The sequence below is a fragment of the Leptopilina boulardi genome, unplaced genomic scaffold, assembly GCF_019393585.1.
Source record: "Leptopilina boulardi isolate dan_hultmark-lab unplaced genomic scaffold, ZJU_Lbou_2.1 LbouV2_310, whole genome shotgun sequence".
NCBI lineage: Eukaryota > Metazoa > Arthropoda > Insecta > Hymenoptera > Figitidae > Leptopilina > Leptopilina boulardi.
The window spans coordinates 1,516,653-1,532,019 of NW_026137875.1; the positions used below are offsets into that span (position 1 = coordinate 1,516,653).

The 15,367-nt window shown below is 28.3% G+C and overlaps 1 protein-coding gene across 5 annotated transcripts in view; it reads right to left on the minus strand.

The window, feature by feature from the left end:
* The window catches only part of LOC127283781 (diacylglycerol kinase eta), a 179,970-nt gene that overhangs the window by 38,571 nt on the left and 126,032 nt on the right, over positions 1-15,367 (minus strand). For all 5 annotated transcript variants that reach the window (XM_051308870.1, XM_051308867.1, XM_051308868.1 and 2 more), the window contains one exon: positions 5,066-5,146. In XM_051308870.1, the coding sequence (XP_051164827.1) occupies positions 5,066-5,146 (81 nt within the window). The remainder of the gene's footprint in view (positions 1-5,065; positions 5,147-15,367) is intronic.

The window sequence follows — 15,367 nt, forward strand, 5'->3', positions numbered from 1 at the left end:
CACGAAAATAACAAAAAAAAAGTATTTTAACATAACATATTTTACTCATTATGACAGCCGTTTGGCAGGTTATATATGTCACCAGACGTTTCGCAGTTTTGCCGAAAGGAGGAGATTGGCGCTGTTGCTAACCACCTGAAATACATAATCTACCAAAGGGTTGTCACAATCAGTAAAGCAGTATCAATATGTTAAATATTTAATAAAATTTTTTTTTTGTTATTTTCGTGATTGGTAAATCTTAGGTCGTGTATTTTCTAGCGTTTATTAATTTTCCAAATGGAAATTGCATTTTTGATTGTAATTTCTGAAAAAGTACTGTTACAGTTTTTGTGAAAAAAGTGCTCATATTTAATTTATTGACATGAAATTTTTTTTATTATTTTAACTCAAAAAAAGTTTTAGCTGGTGTATATCTTGCCAATAATCAATTATCCATAAAGGAAAAAGCATTTTACCATCTTGTTTTCAAGAAAAGGCTGTTGAAAATTTTCCAAAATTTTAGTATCAATGTAGATGGCGCTGCCTCACTTGGACGTGGCCTTAAGACGCAAATATACCATGAATGACGCGATTTTTGAGCAAGCCGTCTAAGCATAACAGCAACTAACTATCCTTGCCCCATCCTCCCCTATTGTTTGATGTGTGTGTTTTTAAAATAAATGTAATATAAATTTTGCATGCATCATGAAAATTGTAAAAAAATATACCGATTAAAAATAGTTTCCGCTTTTATATAATATCCTAAAAATGTCGTGTCAATCTTAAAATTTTCTTTACAATTTTCCAGAAAAAAAAAAATGTATAGTATGTATATATATATCCAGTATAATATCCCTTTGTTGTGAGGATTGAAAGGATTTCCTTCTTTCACTTCCCTTATAATATGTCTAATATTCTTAGGTCACGTCACTGAGGCTTTTTCACATGCGTTTAATATATTGCATGGTTTATAATATAGAAGCGCACGTGGATTTATTAAGACTTAGTTAAATAGTTATTTTATCCATGAATAAGCTTGTCATACAACACGTGCATTATATTTGAAAATGTCTCTTCGCAATCTCATATATATATATATAATTATGTTTATAACGTCAAAGTATATGGTTTCAGTACTTGACAATTTTCGTCCGGAAATTATATATTTAATAATAAAATTAATATTATATAATTTTATTTTAAATATCTAATTTTTAAAAGAAAATTCTATTAAAAATTTTCTTTATATACATTTAAAACGAATATATGGGTGATTTTACAGAAATTGGTTATTTTCGAAGGAGTAGAATTTTTTTTTTTAAGTATTTGGAAATTCGATTTCTTTCCAGCATCAAATAAAGTGATCGCGTTTTAAAATTATTTTAAAGTCAGTGGGAAGATAACTTTCAGCCCTTTCAACTGTTAAAATAAAACGGGAAACTAACCTTTCGAAAACCTATAGGTTAATTTTTTTTTTACCTTATTGTTTATATATGGGCAAATCCATGAAAGTTTTAACTTTCAAGAAAAAAAAATTTCTTTTTTTAATTTGCAAGCACATTGATGTCACTTTGTATACACGTTTAAGTACATTTTAGTACTACAAATTGATATGCGTGATTCATTTTTAGCTCACGCCGTCAATGTTTAACTCTTTAAATTCTTTAATGTTAATAAATTTGAGGGGCTATTCACTGAGATCCAAGAGATCCAGTGACAATTATAGATGACAAGAAATCAAAAGAGACGGCCTGAGATCCCAAAAGACGACCAGTGATCATAAGAGACGACGAAAAATCGCAACTAACGTCAAGTTAAATCGCAAAATCCTCCCAGAGAAAACAAACGAATGCATTCATTGTTTTTTTAAATAAATGTTCGAATTTTATTTATTAAATTTAATTTTTCACTGTAATTTAAATGTAATCTTGATTTTATTTCAATTGATTATTTATTTAGTTTATTGTTTATTATATTAAATTCACTTTAAAGTATCAACTATAAAATGAGTTATTTAATTACCATGTTAAATACTTACTTTTTTTACTAATATAAATTAACTCGAAATTAATATAATTATAGTTAATGTGGAAATTTTAAACTATTGGTATATTTTTTACTTTATCAATAAATTATGTTAATTAAACTATTTATTTAAAATTTTAAATGATAACATAATAAAACTGAAAAATTATTTGTTTATTATAATTATTAATTATTATAATATAATACAGAGATAAATAATAATAAATGTTAAAAAAAAACTTAGGAATCGTATGTCTCTTAAGGCCATGTGGGAAATAGACGTTTTTTTGTGGATTCCAACTTTCTCTGAAATAAATAATGATTTCGGGTTAAAATATTCAAGACTTGATAAAGGAGAGTGCAAAGCATAGGGCTGTTCTCCTCATTTACGTAAAAATAATAAAAATAAAGCAATAAATAGTAAAATAATGTATTATATCATAGTTCATTCAGCGGCCACTCGCTCAAATTGGCGCTGTTTACTGGAGCACTAACACACTCAAGCAACGTCTGTGTATGCGCCGCCATCTTTTTTGTCATTGTCGTTTAAAAATGTCACTTTTTAAAATTAGTTTTTAAATAATTTAACGCAAAATTAAGTTTTTTCAGGAGAACAGCGCGGTGCATTGTACCCAAATCTATCAACCCTCAAAATTTTAGCCTAAAATCTTTTTTCATTTTAGAGAAAGTTGGAATATTGCAAAACACAATTTCCCATACTAGGTCACGTGGGTTTCTCCCACATGCCGTTAAATCATTTTGTGCCATTTTTTAAATTTTTAATTAAAAAATATTTCATGTAAATAACCTCGGAAGTAACCTTAAAAAATAAAGAATTTAATGTTAATTAAATTTAATTTAAATAACCAACTTGCAATTAACTTTGTGTTTCCCTAAAAAAATTTTAATAATATAAATATTTAACTTTTTTAAAAGTTAATATAATTGTGTTTATATTTATAATTATAAATAATAAAATATTAAACTCTTACACATATGTAAACAATAAATGACATTTGTAAATTATACGTATTGAAGGAAGTCGAGAAGCCAATAGTCGAATTAACAAAACAATGCGATCAATGCGAGATCCAAGAGACGGCCTGGGACGACCAAAAATGACAATTGACAAAAAAAAAGGAGTACGTTGTTCCTGGATCTTTTGGATCTCAGTGAATAGCCCCTCGAATAAATTACATATAAAATTGGAAAATTCAACTTTTTTTATTTTTGATATCGGAGTGGTTTCCAAAGTATTTTCGTCCTCTCAACACGATTCTGGCATATAAATTTGCTTAGTACGTCAGGATTTTGAGAAAAGAGGGGATAAAGACTCCAAAAAAGTGTTTTCAGCATATTCTTAACTTAATAAAATTTGTTTCACTCAAAATTTTTAAGCGGCGTTTTTGTGTTCAAATATATGTATGAAAATGTTTCGATCACACCATAGATTGACTTGTTTAAAGCAAAAATGCAGTTGTGCCTTTCAAAAATGTAAAAAATTTAAATGAAATCACGATTTTTATTATCATCTTTAAATTGTTGCCACAGGAATACAATTAGAGGCACATCATTGAAAAAGGTCTTAAAATTTTTGTTTTTTCATCACTTTTTAAGAAATTCATTGAACTTTTATTTTTATCCAACGCCGTAATTATTTTCATAAGAAGACGTTCAATTGAATTATTTTAAAAAGTGCTATCACGCAATCAAACCTTCGTATTTTTAGTTTTAGTGGTGGCACACTAATGGGATAGTGAAAATTTTTTGACAAAATATGTCTGTTAGATATTTCCATAGTATGTAGCTGAAGTGATATTTTACACGCCGCAAAAATAAAAACGTTAAGAATATAAACTTTTTCAAGAAATTCAAATGAAATTTAAGCATTTTTTCACTTTTTAACTTATAAAACTAATTGTCAAATAAATATTTTGTTCTAATACTGTACATAAATGTTCCTTTGTATATAATTCAGCAAAAAAAAATGATACCCAAAGTTTTAATTAAAAATAATTCAAATTTTTAAGTGTTCGTTTCGAGAATCACAAAAGTTAAAAGTTTCGTGGATTTGCCCATATATACCCACATAGCACGACTTCTTGCTGTGAGGTTACTGTAAGGATATCTGTAGGGTTTGTAAGGTTACCGTGTAAGCCTACAGTAAACTTGAGGTCATCTTAAAACTTCCGCCATTACAGTAAGCTTACACAGTAAAGCTAGCGGTAAGCTTACACAGTAAGGTCGTGGTAAGTTAACATGGTAAGGTTGTGGTAAGCTTACACGGTAAGGTTGTTGTAAGTTTGCCGTAAGGTTACTGTAAGGTTACTGTAAGATTGCTGTAAGGTTGCTGTAAGGTTACTGTAAACATAGAATGTTATTAATAAATAAATTTTATTAATATTTATGCGCAGTAGTTTTCTATGGCACATACGGCTGCGCAGTAAATTTTATTTAACAAACCCTATTGGGGTTCATGAAGTACTTAATCAATTATATAATTTTTTATAAAAAAAAAAATTTATAATATAAAATATATATTATAATATAATTATTTTTAATATATTTTCATATTACTCTATGTTTACAGTAACCTTACAGCAACTTTACAGTAACCTTACGGTAAGCTTACAACAAACTTACTGTGTAAGCTTACCACAACCTTACCATGTAAACTTACCACGACCTTACCATGTAAACTTACCACGACCTCACTGTGTAAGCTTATTGTAATGGCGGAAGTTTTAAGATGATTTTTTTTAAAGTTTACTGTAGGCTTACACGGTAACCTTTCAAACCCTACATATATCCTTACAGTAAGCTCACAGCAAGAAGTCGTGCTATGTGGGTAATAGTTATAAGAGACTTTTCAAAGAATTCATATTATTCATACTTTTTGATGTTATATCACTTAAGGAATTTTGCCAATATATATGTTATATACTTTTATAAATTAAAAAAACATATTTCAATATTTAAAAATAAATATAATAAAAGTTTTTATAAATTTTGAGCAAAATTTTAAATAAAAATTTATTATAAAAAAATTTATACTCACTTGAAAAGTGTGAGCGGCACTTTTAATATTGCACTCGACGAACTTTAAGTCAGCTAGGTCGATTTCGTCAAAAACGGCAGCCTGAAACGAAAACAAAAAATACATGTGTGAAATATAAATTGTAGATAGTAATTTTTTATGAATGAAAGTTATTTTGGAAAGAAAAACTGAAGTTGAGAAATTGAGATTAGGACAGTAATTTTGTATTCTCTGAATTATTTCCAAAAGTAGAGCAAATAGACAGGAAACCAAATGTCAATTACTGAATAACTGATGTTGTCGACCCCCTTTTAGATCGAGAGCTATTTGCAATCAACTATTATATATATATATATATATATATTGGAAGCTGTAGATAATTCCATTATTGGAATAACTTGCAAGTCAAATTTAAAATATCCGAATCCGTATTAAAATTATATATTCGCTTAAATGGTTAATCAATCTATTTATAAATATGAGGTTAATTATATTGTGGTAATTGCTTTATTATATTATCAATTTTTTATTTTTACTACAAAAAAATAAATCTATAAATATAAAAAAAATAATCAATATATATATATATATATTTTATATATAATTATTTATTGTGCGCTATACTATATAATTTTAAAATATGTATTTTAAAAATATATATTTAATATGTATATTTAAAAGATGTAATTAAAAATGTTCCTATTAATAATATTAGATGATATAATTAATTTTTTTAAATAAATTTTTAAATTTTGTTTTATTTGTATTATATTATTATTATATAATAACTACTACTTTTTTATATATTTTTTTTTATTATTTTATAATTTAAATTACATAGATAATACAATATAATTGTTATTATATAATAAAAATTTAGGTATAAAAAATTAATATAGAAAAAAATAAAAATTATAATGAAAGGATTAAAAATTTAATTTTTAAAATTATTATTTATTTAAACATTTATATATTATATATATTATATATTATTTTATATATATGTGCCATTCCAGGAGTTTTTTAGCACTTTTCGGAGTAACCTTTCCAAATTAAATGAAACATTTTTTTATTAATATTTATTAATATAAAGGTCCAAAAAAATCACTTTTTAAGTAAAAACAATTGTTTATTTAAAAAATACAACAATAAATAATGCAAAAAATTCACTTTTTTCCTGCACGGAAAAAACAAACTAACTATTTTAGCACCAAACTGCTTTATCCTTTATTAGTATGCAATTTCGTTTACCTATTAAAGTATGAAATAATGCTTTTTTAGTTTAAAGTAAGTCCACACTAAATAAGTATAATGGTTATACTCTTTTAGTAATAGTGACGTACTTTAAAAGCATAAAGTTGATGCCCGCGAAGTACGACATATAGTCTACCTAAAATAGCAAGAGCTTCTTCCTTTTTGGTGTATAAATTCTTGCAACCTGCGTTTTGGCCTATATCGATATATCAATGGTTGGAAGGAGAAGGAGGCGTGGCCAAAACGCAGGTTGCAAGAATTTATAAACCAAAAAGGAAGAAGCTCTTGCTATTTTAGGTAGACTATATGTCGTACTTCGCGGGCATCAACATTATGCTTTTAAAGTACGTCACTATTACTAAAAGAGTATAACCATTATACTTATTTAGTATGGACTTACTTTAAACTAAAAAAGCATTATTACATACTTTAATAGGTAAACGATATTGCATACTAATAAAGGATAAAGCAGTTTGGTGCTAAAATAGTTAGTTTGTTTTTTCCGTGTGCAACTCCAAATAAATTGGTTTAAAGATCAAAATTTTCCTTATCTTTCAAGCTTTAATACCGCACAAGAAACATTGAGTCCGAGAAAATATTCAACTCACAATTTTTTAAACAATGTTTGTTTACTTTTTTGTATTTTATTTACTGTGAAACGTCTGCTAAAGCTGCGCGCGACGTTTGGAAGTTGTCGCTTTCCTTATTGAGCAGAAGCTCATTACACTAGCGTAGTAGAAAGCATGTTGTGTGAAAAGTGAGGTTTTTCATCCTTCAAAAATGCTTTTTATGATTTTTTACTGCAAAGTAGATAATTAAAAACCATTCAATGTGATAACCAGAAATTTTTACGTTTCGTTTAATGACAACATAACCTCACTTTTCGCACAACATGCTTTCTACTACGCTAGTGTAATGAGCTTCTGCTCAATAAGGAAAGCGACAACTTCCAAACGTCGCGCGCAGCTTTAGCAGACGTTTCACAGTAAATAAAATACAAAAAAGTAAACAAACATTGTTTAAAAAATTGTGAGTTGAATATTTTCTCGGACTCAATGTTTCTTGTGCGGTATTAAAGCTTGAAAGATAAGGAAAATTTTGATCTTTAAACCAATTTATTTGGAGTTGCAGGAAAAAAGTGAATTTTTTGCATTATTTATTGTTGTATTTTTTAAATAAACAATTGTTTTTACTTAAAAAGTGATTTTTTTGGACCTTTATATTAATAAATATTAATAAAAAAATGTTTCATTTAATTTTGAAAGGTTACTCCGAAAAGTGCTAAAAAACTCCTGGAATGGCACATATATATTTTTTTTAACAATATAGAAAATAACACTTTTCCATGTATAACGAATGTTAGGATTGCATAGTCGAAAAAAGAATTTGAATTCGTTTTTCAAAATGAATAGAAAATTCTACAATATGTATATGTAGGTCCTTATATAGAAAAACCTTTGAAAGGTATATAATAGGCTTTTGTAAAAAGCTTTTCTGCAATAACTAAAATTACACGTACAAAATTGAATTGTTGGAAAATGTCTTCTTTTGAACCTTTTCGTTTTTACTAATAAATGTAAATATGCATATATGTACATTTTTTAAAAGTATTTCACTAAAGTAATAAAGCTTTATAGCTGAAAATAAGCCATATAAGAAAAATGTATTTGAAAATATACATTTTCTATACGTCAATATAATTTTTTTTTTATTTTGCGTATATATTATTTAGAATATTAAATTAACAGGATTGGCACAGATCTGGAAAACCGGGATAAGTCAGGGAAAAGCGATAAAAAAAACCCGGAGCATATTTTTTTTGCTAAAAATTTTAACATATTTTTTCGGAAATAACAAACAAGAATGCAATTTTCATTTGGATAATTAATAAACTCTAAAAAATACACCAGCTAAGATTCACCAATCACGAAAATAACAAGGAAAACTTTTTTTTAACATACACATCAACACTATTTTACTGATTTTGATAGCCATTTGGTAGGTAATATATATGTCATAAGATAATGGTCATTTGGTTTAACACTAATTGAAAATTATTTCTGCGAATTCATTTCTCACGTTCTTAATAGCTCACTGTTTTTCTGAGGGTATCAATATGGTGTGCAACGTTTTGATGCCCGCATAATTGATATCAAATTAATACCAGTTATGTGGATCATTTTGAAAAATGATGTATAAAACGGTCTCATTTTTTGATACTCACAATAAAAGGTATCAATGTATGTTTAACATGGCTGACGGGTACTTTTAAACGTATGACGTCACCAATGCTAAATCTTTACTGCTTGCAAGAGTTTTAAGTTTAATAGATAAAAAATGATCTATTTCTTTCTTGGCAGTAATTTTAATAATAACCTGTATGAGAAAAATGTGTTTTAGTTTTAAAAACATTATTATTCAATATTACCATAAAAATGAACTTGCCTTTAATTATATGTTGTGAAAGTCATGAATGTACTGTGATAGTGAAACGTGCTTTAACTATAATGTTTTATTTACGCTTTTAAATTATTTTATACAAATTATTTGTTTTTATTTCTTACGTGATTTTCAATAAACATTGTATGTGAAAAGCCAACACTGTTATCGTCTAAATAATTCATTAAATTACGAGTAAGTACCCGTCGGCCATGTTAAACATACATTGATACCTTTTGTGAGTATCAAAAAATGAGACCGTTTTATACATCATTTTTCAAAATGATGAACATAACTGTGGTATCAATTTGATATCAATTATGGGCATCAAAACGTTGCATGGATTGAACCAATTTATGGTTTCATTTTGATACCCTCCAGAAAACAGTGAGGCCTTTTGTAAAATCTAGCAAAAGTAGTGAAGGATCTAGTTTAACCTGCAGCTTCATTAATTTTGTTTATGTCTAAACCTAGTGAATTGACTCTTGAAGTTGAGGCATTCTGAGTTTTTTGACGTTTAAATTCTTCCTCGATCCCTACATCTGACATCACAATCTTTAACCATCTGCTTATTGTTTGAGGTTCAATTTTCTTAAAGGGTTTCCTAAATGAAATGAAGAGATTATTTGATCTGTTTGGGATTTCTTTAATCCTTCTTAGCTATACTCTTGCAGAGTTTTGGCGACGCAGATTTTTGGTTTTTCCGTAAAAAATGGAAAACACTTGAGGCTGCGATCTTCCAGGTCGAGACGTGTTTATGGGATCTATAATTCTAATTATTACACCTTCTGTACACAGAAAATTAAAAGGCATTAAAATAAGCTGCAATGCTTATTATTTTAATCCAATTTTGCTTATTTCAATCCATTTTGGTATTAAAAGAAGCAAAATTGGATTAAAATAATAATCGTTGCAGCTTATTTTAATGCCTTTTAATTTTCTGTGTAGTAAATTCAACGTTTTTCGTTTTAATAAGAGATAGACTTTGTACTCGGAAAGCCGATACCAAGGCTAAAAGCATTACTGATTTCAATGATTCAATGTTTCCACGAGACTCCATTCCTCCAATTTTTGGAGCACAATATTGACGTTTCAAGTTGACTCATATCTAGGGGTCGGAGGACTAAACTAAACTACTAAACCTTCTTGATCATTGATTAAAGAAATAGCCGACCTCAGAGTGTTAAGAGTACAGAGTTGTACTTTTTTGCAGAGCTTTCAGTGAGAGAAGCGGTCATTACTTCAATGGTATCCTCCTGAAGATCCTTTTTGTGCCACACCTGCCAGAGACAATTCCGGAAACTCGAGGGATTAATAGAAATCATTTCAGAAACCAAGAGACGTTTAAATTCTAGGAACCAGAATTGTACTGGCCAATGCGAAACGACTAAAATACCACCAGATTCTTCGTCCTTCACTTTCTGTAAAACTCTAGTTATGAGAGAAAAAGATGGAAACGCGTACCAAAATCAGTATGCATCATTTCCTGATTTGCTTAGCGATATCGTTTAAATATTTGTGTTGAGTGCCTCCTATTTTATTAATGTAGGCTAGAGCTGTAACGTTATCAATTCTTAATAAAATTTGTTTATTATATTCATTTTTCGCGAAACATTTGATAGCTAAAAAAGCTGCTTTTAATTTTAAAAAATTTATGTGGAAGGATTTTTCTGAACTAGTCCAGATCAGATTTCTATATCGAAGGAACATGTTGTAATTTTATTCTTCGCCGTAAAGATTTGTGATTTCCACCACTTTGGTTCTTTTACTACATCATTTGATAAGTTAATCGCAATATTTGGGTTATTGTTAGATAGTAGGGCACTGATTTTGATAACTTCCAATTGCTGGTAATATAAACAGCCTCTGTTTGGGCTTCGGCCCTAAAGTTCCACAGCATCTCTGACCGGCTCGTCGCGGTCTAGTGAGACTCGGCACGGAGAATTATGTCAGCCTTCAGAACGGTGTCTACTTGCGCTGTTTTGGTACTCGCTGGATTACCGCCAATGGATTTATTGGCGATCGAAAGGAAGGAGATCTTCCATCTTAACAAAGATCTGGCGGGTACTTCAGAGCATAGCACTGAAGTCACACCCAAGAACATGGTTTCTATTATGTTGCAGAGCGCGGACTCTTGAAGGAGCGTCGAGTCCTTCATTACAACTGTATTGAGGACGAAGGAGGACGACAGGAGGAGGTTAACACGGAGAAATCCTGCTGCTCGGCTGGGTGCACGCGCGGGACGGGGGAGACCTTAACTGGCTCTCATTCTTCTGGCGCTAGCACTCAGTTAAGGATTTAGGACCGAGAGCAACGGTAAGGAGACTTCCACTGGCGATGTATAAAACTAATAGCAGTTCCGCCAGTGGAGTTTAAGTCTCAAAAAGGGTGTGGTTTTTAGTGGGTCGACCAGAACAAGAGCGGTCATCCCCACATAACCTGAGAGTACGGGCTCCAGGTATCTGACTTGAAAGTAGGCCTCCAGGGTTATGCAGATTTTCCACTTCCCTCGTAAAAAAAAGAAATAAACAGCCATAGGTGATCGCAGGACAAGCTGCCACTAAAACTCCTATGAATTCTGCTAGTTTTTGAATTTTAATTTTCATTGTCTTAAAAATACTATCTAACATATTATTGATTTTAACTCTCTTGTTTTCAGGTAACTCCATGGGTCATCTGTTGGTATTGCCTCTGAAGCTCCCCTGACTCACCTCTCTCGTGACGGGCGAGATCTTCCAGTTTAAAGAACTGGACGGTTTCAATATATGGATTTTATTTTTAGTTTTAGGTCTTCAGATGCTTTTTCCATTACTTTTGAACTGTCGATCAATGCTTTTAAGTTATCGACGAATAGGTGGGTAATTGATTTGACATTCTTTAGGACCTTTTGAATCTTATTTTCGTATTTCCCCATAATAAAAGACTTTCGAGCTTGATTTAAAGCGAAAAATAAATGGCTCAAAAGATTCACCGAGTTAGAAAAGTTAGCTAAAACTTTTTCTCTCTCCAGCGGCTCCTCTGAATCTTTTAAAATTATATTTAGGACAGTTGAGACTGCTGATAGAGCGGATCCAGATAAATGTTGGTACTCTTTAAAAAAAATGCATCACCTGTATTTTCCTTTCCTTGGGATTAATTTTAACAGATTTTCTTTGTCCTCTTTGGTGGATAAACTTTTTACCAACTAAACTTTAACTCCCGCTTGGAGATATAGTTCCGTAAGTCTAATTCTAATGCGTCTGTTAATGCTCGAATTGCCCCCAGGAACATTTCTGTCTCATCTTACTTTGAAATCTAATTATCGTCATCAGGGTAAAAATTTTCTGCCATGTTGTTTAGTGATTTTGAATGTCTAAAAAATTTTTTTTTTTGTTTTTTTGATTTAATGACTCAAAGGTCATAAATTGGCAATAATTATTTGACAATTGGCTTTAACTTGGAATTGAAGCTCTCTGCTTAAAAATATTTTCAATTGTAATTGTACTTTTTTGAGTTTGAATTAAAAAAAGTTTTCTTTGTGTGTTCATTGCGAGATAATTATATTATAATCGTATTTATATAGTCTAAACAGTTTTGTATAGCTAAATTTTGTTTTAGATTTTCTTACGTAGTGAGTGATGAAGAAGTTTGTGAATTGTTCACGTCTTTGGAATTTACAAGTTAAATGTGAAATGTGAAAAGAGTGACTCGCTGTGTAATGATTGTTTTCTTTGTAATAAAATTTCTAATATCATCAACTTTTGTTCAGTATTTTACATTCACTCGTAAAAGTCCGTATTAAATTAATAAAATGTTTTTAAAATACATTTCGTAGTATTTCAAAGATATTTAATTAATTTAATGTAATTAAATTATATTTTAATCAAAATACAAACGTACAGACTATTTAAAAAATAACAATGCACAAATTTCTTTGATTCAAAAAAACGTACTTTAAATCAAAAAATCTTTTTTCTGGGTGTAATTTTAATGAATTCAGATTTTCAATTACAGTTAATAAATTAAATTTTTATATGTATATGTATTAATAATTAATAATTTCTAAAATATAAAATTCTATACGAATGGTGGTTTTTAAATAATTTTTTGTCTATATTTTTTAATTTTTCAAATTCCTATTTCTCCCTGATATATATATATATATTTAAATGAATAAAAAAAAAAGGTTATTAAATTTGCCCGAGCTTACATACTATATAGAATATCGCTAATGATGAAAAAAGGCGTTTAGGTGTAAACTTTTTTCTCTCTGCAAAAAACTATATATCAGCAGAAATTTTCCCTAGCTGAGTATAAAGTGTGTCATGACAAAAAAAAAAGGTATGACTCGTTTTCGAGCCCATTTATGGTAGCTATTACCTTTTTAAAAAGAACGAATTTTTATATGTATTTTGTATATATATACATGTATATACAGGTGTATATGAAAGACCATATACTGAGAAAATCCATTTGCCTTTACTATCCTCTGAGTTAGCAACTGTTTATGTGTATATATAGGTATATTAGTTGTTTGTTCAAGAATCTGAATATGCGAAGATAATAAGCTTTTTTATTCTCTCCAATTAAAGTCATATACTTCATTAAATTTCATGTGAACGCCATTTCATTTGTCTTATTTTTATCAAAATAGGCAAAATAAAAGAGGGAAAATGAGAAAAAAAAATAAAAACATTAAAGAATACAATTAAACAAATTGCCCGCAATGATATTACAATAAAAATAATAATAACGGCAGTTGAATAAATAAATTAATAAATGTAAATCGCGATAAATTACAAAAAAAAAAATATATATATATATATATATATATATATAGGTATATAGAAATTCGAGAATTGGATCGATAGAAATTTATGAAATGAGAAACAGTAATAAATATTTTTCCATCAGATTAAATTTTCATCATATTTGTATAAACAATTTAAGTAATTTACGTATATAAAATGATTTTCAATTTTGATAATCATCTTTTTCTCTTTTATAACTTTAATGAATTGAAATACTCCACCCATTTATATTTTGGCAACGCGCTTGCTTTATATGTTCTCTCACGTGATTAATGATTGTAACGAAAAATCGATATTCCTTTATCGTATACTTAAATTTTTTTTTTTCTTTATTTTCAATCTTCTTTTTTCCCATTAAAACTTTTATCTTTCTTCATTTTTACCCTTATTTTTCTTCTTATTATTAATTATTATTCTGACAAAAAAGATTCGTTACATTATATATATATATAGTATAAATCATATTGTAAAAAATTGTACTTGAATTTTTAAAAAACCAAATTTTCAAATAAGAAACACAAAATAGTAATTAAAATTAAAAATGTTTAACATTTTACAAATATTGTAATTTAGATAAATAAAATAATTTATTTAGTTAATTTTTATTTTATTATCAAACTAATTTACTGTTTATAAATCCAAATTTTTTTTATAATTAAAATTATATAGGTATAGTAATTTCATAATTTTTTTAAATTTTAAATATTTTAAAACATTAAATATGTTATGTGCCATTCTAAAGAGTTTTATTTTAGAGTAACATCGCCTTTATATTCATAATTAGAAAATTGGAAGGCTTCGTGTTAATTTATTGCTCAAATTTTTAAAAATTATTTTTCATTTTTTTTTTAATTCTGTTTTATTAAATTTATTTATTTGTTTAATATATTAACCAGCTGTTATGACTGCGTGCGTCGTTTCTCATATGACAGTCAGTGATACCATCATAATTCTGAAAAGTGAGGTTATATGCTTACCACATTCAGTTTAAGTATCATGTTGGTATCACTAATTATCTTGACAGAACTGTCGAGCGCACAGTAATACAAACAGCTGATTAAAATAATTTTTAAAAAAACTATTAAAAACGATAATAACTATAGAAATAATAATATTGAATTAAATATCACCAATGGTATATTAATTAATATATACAATAATAATGTAGAAACTGATACAGATGACACAAAATTTTATATGTTTATATTTTTCTCAATATGTTTCTTCTTGATTTTACTTTTTAGAAAACTAACCTCAAAAAATTTGCTTTATTGATTTACAAATTTTATAAATATGAAGAAATTGTTAAATAATTATATTTTAAAAGCAACTTTTTTGTACCCATAGAGGTCATAGGTCAAGAGGCGAACATAACCTCAAATTATGATGCTCCCCCAGCCCCCTCTTCCGCAAGTCAGTGGCCATAGGTCAAGAGGCAAACATAACCTCAAAATATGATGTTCGGGAGGTCGAGAGTCGAACATAACCTCAAAATCAGGCCAAATATCACAGGTGAAGAGGCGAACATAACTTCAAAAATTAGGTCACATGTCAAGAGGCAAACATAACCTCATAATGTACAATTAATTAAATAAATGAAAGATAGGGGGGTTGGCGCGCGAAGCGAAGTATATATATATATATATATAAAATACAGAAAGGGTGAAAAATTATACCTACATTAAATTATAGCTTGTATAAAGTTTTAATGAAGCTACATAAAAGATGTTTTAGAGGAGACTTAGGGTTTGAAATATATATATATATATATATATATATATATATATATATATATATATATATATGCATGTAAGTGAGAAAAGGTGTGAATGACGTGAAA